General features: G+C 36.7%; 1 protein-coding gene across 1 annotated transcript in view; it reads left to right on the plus strand.

Moving 5' to 3' along the window:
- SFMBT1 (Scm like with four mbt domains 1) overlaps positions 1-8,013 on the plus strand; it is a 93,211-nt gene that overhangs the window by 78,279 nt on the left and 6,919 nt on the right. The window contains 5 exon segments of the mRNA XM_015593775.2: positions 662-788; positions 1,777-1,890; positions 3,744-3,786; positions 5,526-5,590; positions 7,738-7,877. Coding sequence (XP_015449261.1) covers positions 662-788; positions 1,777-1,890; positions 3,744-3,786; positions 5,526-5,590; positions 7,738-7,877 — 489 coding nt within the window.

Genomic DNA, 8,013 nt, shown 5'->3' on the forward strand with positions numbered 1-8,013 from the left:
ACGCTCTTCTATGTCTCCTCTCTGTTATATTCATCCTAGTAGGTTTATGTCTTTTTTAAAAAAGCACTTTAGTTTTAGTGAGTTATCAGGAGGAATAAAGAACAGTTAGGTACAGAAGTTTCGATCTTTATTTTGACCTAGAAACTGCACATTGTTAAAACATACTTTAAATGACCCTTTTTTCTTGTTTTAAGCATTATTCTGATTGCCTTTTATGATACATATAGAAGTAGGAACCAGGTAGTTTATTGTATAATAGTACCCTTTCTGGGAAGGGAAAGGGTGATCCAAGAGGCATTTGGTTCAGGGCACAAAGCCTTAGGTGCTTTATTTTATTGAAACCTCATAACATTACCCAGTGAGATAGGTGTTCTCAGTGTCATCTGATGGATGGTGAAACTGAGTCAAAAAGAAGTTACACAACTTGAGCAAGTTCATACAGGTAGCAGTAATGCAAGTATATCTGACTTTAGAGACTGCCTGTAACATTAAGAAAGACATTTTCCCTTTGTTTCATTAAGAAATAAAACGAAGCAAAAAAAAAAAAATTATAGCCTTAAAGTGTTACTCTGGGGTTAAATATTACTTGGAGAAGGTCTCTCAGATGAGCACATGAGTTAATACTTAGAATGTATTTGGATTTGATTCATTTATTTTCTAGTCAATTTCTGAGCATGAATTTAAGGAGAACATGAAGCTCGAGGCAGTGAACCCTCTTCTCCCTGAAGAAGTGTGCGTTGCCACCATTACTGCAGTGAGAGGCTCTTACTTGTGGCTCCAGCTGGAGGGTAAGTGCCACTACCTTCCTGTGGCTGCTCTTCTTTGCCTTTCCTGTTCACCCCTGTAATGTGGCTTGTTAAACTTAATCAATTAGCTAAGTAGGGATTTTGTTCAGAGACTTCTAATTTATAATGCAAGATTCTAAACTCAAATTTCTTTTCATGTCCTTGACTTTCAAATTTTAGGAAATTAATGTGAATAAAAAGTCTTTACTACAGAGTCCCCTGTTTTCTTGAAAGGGAAAGGATAAGTCAGCATATATTTTGATGTGACCAAAATATCTGAGCATTAGCAACTAGCTTATTCAAGAGATAGTATTTTGGTTGCCCCTAACCATTAGAACCAAAAAATACGTAAAAAAAGACATACTAAAAGTAGTATTTAACAGTTGGACATATTTGTGTAACAAAAGCACTATGTGAGCACTCAGTGCCACAGTTACTGTATGTGGCCTAGGTTTTCTTTTTATTTGGCTGCCAAAGAGTCAGACTTGGTACGTATTGTTTCCAGTTTGTAGAATTAGCATTTAATACAGACGTCAAAGGCAGCATTGAATATAGACTTTTGTGCAACCCCTTCTGAGCAACTTGCCTACATCACTTTCTGATTTGAATTCTGGCTTGTCCCCATGTACCACAACTAATGTTCTCATTGAGTGGAATCATCACCTTTGCCTTCGTTTCCCAGTTTTCATGGAGTTGACATTTGTCAATCATCTGAATGATACTACTGATATTTCCAGTTGCTTATTTGCTGTTCCCTAATATTCAGTACCCATTTTGGTCTTTATATAGTTACACATGGGAGACAGTTTACTTTTTTTCCTTAATGTTTATCACTCATGAAAAAGTATGACTTCTGTGTAAAAGGAACTTGTTCAAGAGACTTTGTGTCTGTATTATTGCAATAGTAGAATATTGATTGTCTAGGAAATAGTTTTTGAAGAAGGCTACTTAATGGTCTAAATTTTTTTTTTTTTTTTTTTAATTTAAACAGGTTCTAAGAAGCCCATTCCTGAATGTATTGTGAGTGTGGAATCCATGGATATATTTCCTTTGGGCTGGTGTGAAACCAATGGCCATCCCCTCAGCGCTCCTCGCCGAGCACGAGGTACCCTTCTATTTCCGGGTGAAAACGTTGTTTGTTAGATAATCTGTTGTGTGGCTGCTACCAATTAGGATAAGTCTGGGCATTTCAGAGAAAAACAAAGTGATATTCTAGTTATCTGTTCCTGCATAGGAAATTATTTATTACTGCAAACATTTATTATCTTACAGTTTCTGTAGGTCAAGAATCTAGGCGCAACTTAGCTGGGTCCTCTATATCTGAGTCTTTCACAGAGTTGCAGTCAAGGTGTCAGCCAGGGCTCTAGTCATCTCAAAGCCCAGCTGCGGGGGAGGGTCTGTTCCCAAGTTTATGCAAGTGACTGTTGGCAAGAATACGTTTCCTCGTAGGCTGTTCGACTGAGGGCCTCAGTTCTTTCTGGCTATTGGAGGCTTCCTTCTATTTCTTGCCACGTGGACCTCTTTGTAGGGGAGCTCACAGCGTGGCAGTTGGCTTCTATCAGCCAGCAAGTGAGAGAGTAAGAGAGGTTGAGTAATACGGAAGCCAGAATATTTCTGTAACCTGATATTAAAAGTGACATCCACCCCTCTTTTTAAAAACAGTTTTATTGAGATATCATTTATATAACATAAAATTTGCTCTTTTAAAGTATAGTAGGTCCATCACTAATGTTGATTTGTTCAGCCTCGTTTCATTATAAAGTTGATGAGATGCTATAGAAACTTGACTCTTGTTTATATCAGTTAGCCTGTGGTAAAATTGGTTTTATTATACATTGTTTCGCTTAAAGTCGCAGAACCTATCAGTGATGTTAAATGAGGACTAACTGTATAAAATTCAGTGGTTTTTAGTGTAATGAGAATTGTATAACTATCACAACAGTCAATTTGAGAACATTTCTTTATCTGGAAAGAAGCCCATACTCCTTAGCAATCACCTCTTTACTTCCTGATCCCTCGTCCTAAGCAACTACTAATCTAATTTCTGTCTATAGATTTGCCTGTTTTGGACAGTTCTCATAAATGGAAGAATCATACAATATGTAGTCTTTTGTGACTGACTTCTTTTACCTAGCATAATGTTTTCAGAGTGTATTCATTTTGTAGTATGTATCAGTACTTTATTCCTTTATATTCCTGAGTCACATTCTATTATATGCGTAATACCACATTTTGTTTTTCCATGCATCATTTGTTACACATTTGTGTTATTTTCCTTATTTATCTGTTATGAATAATGCTGCTGTAAACATTTGTGTACAGGCTTTGATATAACTCTGTGTTTAACACAGCCAGACTGTTTTCCAAAGCTGCCTTTGCCTCTCTTGATAGGCGCAAAAGTTTTTAATTTTAATGTAATACAGTTTATTTTTTCTTTTGTTACCTGTGCTTTTGGTGTCATAACAAGAAAATCATTGCCAAATTTAGTATCATGAAGATTTTCCCCTGTTTTCTTCTAAGAGTTTCATAGTTTTAGCTCCTATGTTTAGGTCTTTGGTCCATTTTAAGTTACTTTTTTTGTAATGGTATAAGGTAAAGTTCCAGGTTCATTAATGTGGCTATTCAATTTTCTCAGCACAATTTGTTGAAAAGACTGTACTTTCCCTATTGAATGTGTTAGTACCTTTGTCAAAATCAGTTTTTCTTTTGAATATCTATTCTTGCTTAGAAAGTATTCTTAGGAGTTGATTTTCCCAGGGATCCTTGACAATATTATTTTGGTCTTTGTTTAAAGACTCCTAACCAGAAACTGTGCTTTAGTCTCATTTCAGACATATCATATCAGCACTTATTTATAGCATTTGCTAGTCAAATATTACATATAACCAGGTTTAAATATGCCGTTATCATCTGTCTCTTAATTTTTCTTGGCATTTACTTTTTTTTTTTTTCTTGTAGTACACAAACAAAGGAAAATTGCAGTGGTTCAGCCAGAAAAACAGTAAGTAATATAACAGTATGTTTGAACAGTTGACATTTGAAATTTAGACTCTCTAGAAAAAGAAATAACTATTTAAGAGAGTATATCTCCTCAGATGTTATTTTCTCGCATAGAAGCATAATCCTTTAATTCTGTTTTTGATAGTTTACATATTTATATGCATTTCCTAAAATGGCATTAATACAAAAGGGTAAAATGCATTCTCAAGGTGTTCCCCAAATTGAGTTTTCTTTGGCTTTTAGAGCCTAAATGCATTTGAATAAAAGAGGAAATAGAGTCTCTATGCTGGCATTTGTCAAGGAAGAGCAAAAAATGTAAATTAAGATATAATTTGTCATTGCGAAAAAATAAACTTCAGCTAGAAGACAACTCTAAAAGAAGAAAAGCATAATAAAAAGAGTGCTTTTGTGTCCCATTAGGAAACCCTCTAGCATATCTTCATACCTAGTTTTTGAGAAGCAAGTGAATAGTAGTGCCTCAAAAATACAAAGGTTTCTGTGTGTACATGTGTGCTTTTAAACATTGGGTTTTCATTCTGTATTAGTTTGTTCAGGCTGCCATAACCAGGTGCCAGACTGGGTGGCTTAAACCAGCTGTACCCAACCTTTTTGGCACCGGGGACCAGCAGTTCTATGAGAATCTAATGCCTGCTGATCTGAGGTGGAGCTGAGGCAGCGATGCTCGTGCTGGGGAGCGGCTGCAAATTCAAATGAAGCTTCGCTTGCTTGCTAGCCGCCACTACCTCCTGCTGTTTCACCCTGTTCCTAACAGGCAATGGACTGGTACTGGTTCATGGCCTGGGGTTTGGGAACCACTAGCTTAAACAACAAATTTATTTTCTCACAATTTTACAGTCTGGGAAGCCTGAGATCAAAGTACCAGCTCAATTTGGTTCCTGGTCTGGGGTCTCTTCCTACCTTGCTGACTGTCATCATCTCACTGTGTCCTCACATGGTAGGGACAGAGAGAAAGGGAGATCTTTTTCTCTTCCTCTTCTTATAAGGACCCTTATTTACCTCCTAAAAACCCTGTCTCCAAACACAGTCACTTTGAGGGTTAGGGCTTCAACGCGTGAATTTTAAGGGGACACAATTCAGTCTATACAAATTCTATAAAATTATAATTGCTTTTGTGGCTGTGTGAGTAATAAAACTGACAATAGAAGTAGCGAGAAAGGCCACAGAATTCTATTCCAGGTAGCGAAGTGAGATAGCAATGACAACAATCTGGCCTTGGATTTTTCCTTGATTTAGTTGCCAAGACCAATGCAAAGTTTTAAAAAGTAATTAAAAGAGATAAATTAACCTTTTTCAGTGATTGCTGCAAATAGAGTAATTCTCCTTTTTTAAATAATATAATTTGTCTTGAATTTTGAGAAAGTGATAAAAGAAAATTAATATTATGAAAGAAAAGTTTCCATTCTTTGAATATTAAAGTAAACGAAGACTCTACTTATGGTTTAAGAATCCCAGAAGGACTTCTGTAATGCTCACATGAATGGAAGAAGGTTCATTTGAACACGCAGTATCACAGCACTGTCTGTAGACAGTTGGCTCCTTAGCCTGTGTATGTAGTTTTAAAAACTATGTACATTAAAAGTATGATCAAGAAAGCACCTTCTGTTATAGATTTTGCAATCTGCCACATTTGCTTTCTTCTTAGATTTGAAGGAAAAGAACCCTCACACTTTACTGACTTAAAGGATTATCTCACTATTTTGTTGTGTTTTCTTGACCCAGAATACCATCCTCGAGGACTGTCCATGAAGGCCTAAAGAATCAGGAGCTGAACTCTACAGACTCAGGTATACGTGCATGCAATCTTGGGGAAAAGAGTATCTTTAGTTTCTTTTAATGGACTATACCTAAAATAACAATACATTTGATTTGTAAGATGTAGCTTCATAGAAGGGTATCTTGTGATTTTAAATTTACAATTGTCTAAGATGCACTTAGTTTAATAATTATTTTTAGGCTTATATCTCTGTGCATTTATAATAATATAATTACTGATCACTTATTGGGTGCCAAGGGCTCCAGAGGTCACTATTATTATCCCTGAGTTTAGATAAAGAACCTGAGGCTTTCCAGGCAGTGCTCTTTCTTAAGTGGGGTGGTTCAGAGGTGGATGTTTATTCTTTTTTAAACTCTTTTTATGATCTACACACTTTATTTACATATATTTATTTATATTATTTATATATATATTTCACAATTAAAAAAATTAAGCACTGGAAAAACAGATTGTTCCAGAGGCAATGCCTAATAAATGTGACAAGGATTCTTTCTTTCCCTGGAACTACTCTTGACCGTCTTTGTTGGTTGCATAATTCTTAGCATCTTGGCTGTGTGTAATGTAGCACAGGTTAGACATTTGGGTGGTATTTACTAAATGCCTAGAAAACAAAAGAAACTAAGTCTTAGAGAGGTCACACAGCTTATGCATAGAAGGGTCAGAAATGGAACTCAAATCTTTCTCAAGTTCAAAACCTGCACTTTTTGTCTCCTACCCACTGTCCTTTCATTATATCATTTATACATAGAGGATCAGGTCTGTGTAACTCCTTATTTTTGATGTATTACTGGTCATTTTAATACCTACTGAAACTACAGAATTAAGATACTAATATCTCCCACACCACAGCTAAGTTCTTTTTGGTTTAGATTTTGTGATAGGTCAGATTACCTTGGAAACAGAGTCTGAAACTGATATTTGTGCAGAAGTTTCATTGAGGAGTGCTTTGGGGAACAGCTTCTGGAGGGATAAAGGAAGCAGGACTGGGCAGAGAATAGAACAGTTGTACAGAAGTTTCTTCCAGTCCTTCAGGGAGCCTTGGAGCTGGTATAGCCACTAAGAGGCGAGGCTTGGTAGCCACAGCTTTGAACTCCTTTATGGTCAGGTATTGGAAGTAGGCTGCTTCTCCCTCCCCACCTCACAAAGGGTGGAATCTTTGGCAGGTTGGCTCTCTCCTACTACTGCAGGCAGTCCTAGAATAAGGGTAATTCCAGGGTAGACTTATGACCCAGAGCTGTAAACTGCCAACATTCCCACAGTGGGGAGCAAAAAAGCCTTAATCCTGAAGAGGGGGCTTTTGGTAGCAGAGTTCAAATAGGGAAATGGATGCTGACAGACTGACAACTGTGCTATGCCTGTATTCTTAGAGTAAACATCATGTACTTCAAGGTCCTATCAATAGTGGGCAGTGTACACACATCTCCTTTTCTTAATGTTGGATTATTGGGGCAGTATCTATCAGAAGAGCTTCTCTCTGCTTGAGAAGAAAATGAAGATGTTTTAGTATCTGAATTTTTTACATTCAGTAGTTGAATTGTTAATCACGATGAGGGGGGATTAAAAAACATTCTTTTGAAGTAGGGTATTTGCACAAACAGTTGAAGAGAGGAATCTCTAGGCCCAGTTATACCCCTCAGTACTTAAAGAATTTAGAGATGTGATTACAGAGTACTTTTAGCCCTTCGGAAATCCCAGAAATAGGAAGGCTCCCATATCATTGAATACTAGTTTGGTGGTCTTAAGGAGACAAACTATAGTTCTGGATAATATTCATCATCATTCTCTAGAAATATTCCAGAATAGGTTATTGAATAGTTAGTTGGTTGTCTGGAATCATCATGGGTTCTTGAAATCAATCCTCCACTTCCTTTATTGATAGAAGTATAAGCCTATGGAACAATGTCAAATTAACCCAAGAGTTAATCTGCCTGTAATTCCAGACATTGTTTGATTTCAGCAGAGTGATAAGCACTGCAATAGAGTTAGTTGTAAGTATTTTGAGAGCACCCTCAGACAACATGGTAAGCTTCAAAATACATAATTCCTTACTTTACATAATGGTGAATATGCTTGTTCCTCCCTTCCCTAGTAATCCAACTTTGGAAATGGGGTAGAAAATGACTGTGTTCTGAATATTTGTTTCTCTTCATTTCCTAGTTATGATTAATGGAAAATATTGCTGTCCAAAGATATATTTCAACCACCGTTGCTTCTCAGGGCCATATCTTAACAAAGGAAGAATCGCTGAGCTGCCTCAATGTGTAGGACCTGGGAACTGCGTTCTTGTCCTTAGAGAGGTAAGGTTCTGGTCTAGAGCAAAGAACTTGGGAATTTCACAGCAGTCTCATAGACTCATTCATACATGCCATAGATGTGACAACTCTAGTTTTTATCATAAGTGATTAACTTTTCTCATGTTGGACAATAAATAGG

The sequence above is a fragment of the Pteropus alecto genome, unplaced genomic scaffold (genome assembly GCF_000325575.1).
Source record: "Pteropus alecto unplaced genomic scaffold, ASM32557v1 scaffold75, whole genome shotgun sequence".
NCBI lineage: Eukaryota > Metazoa > Chordata > Mammalia > Chiroptera > Pteropodidae > Pteropus > Pteropus alecto.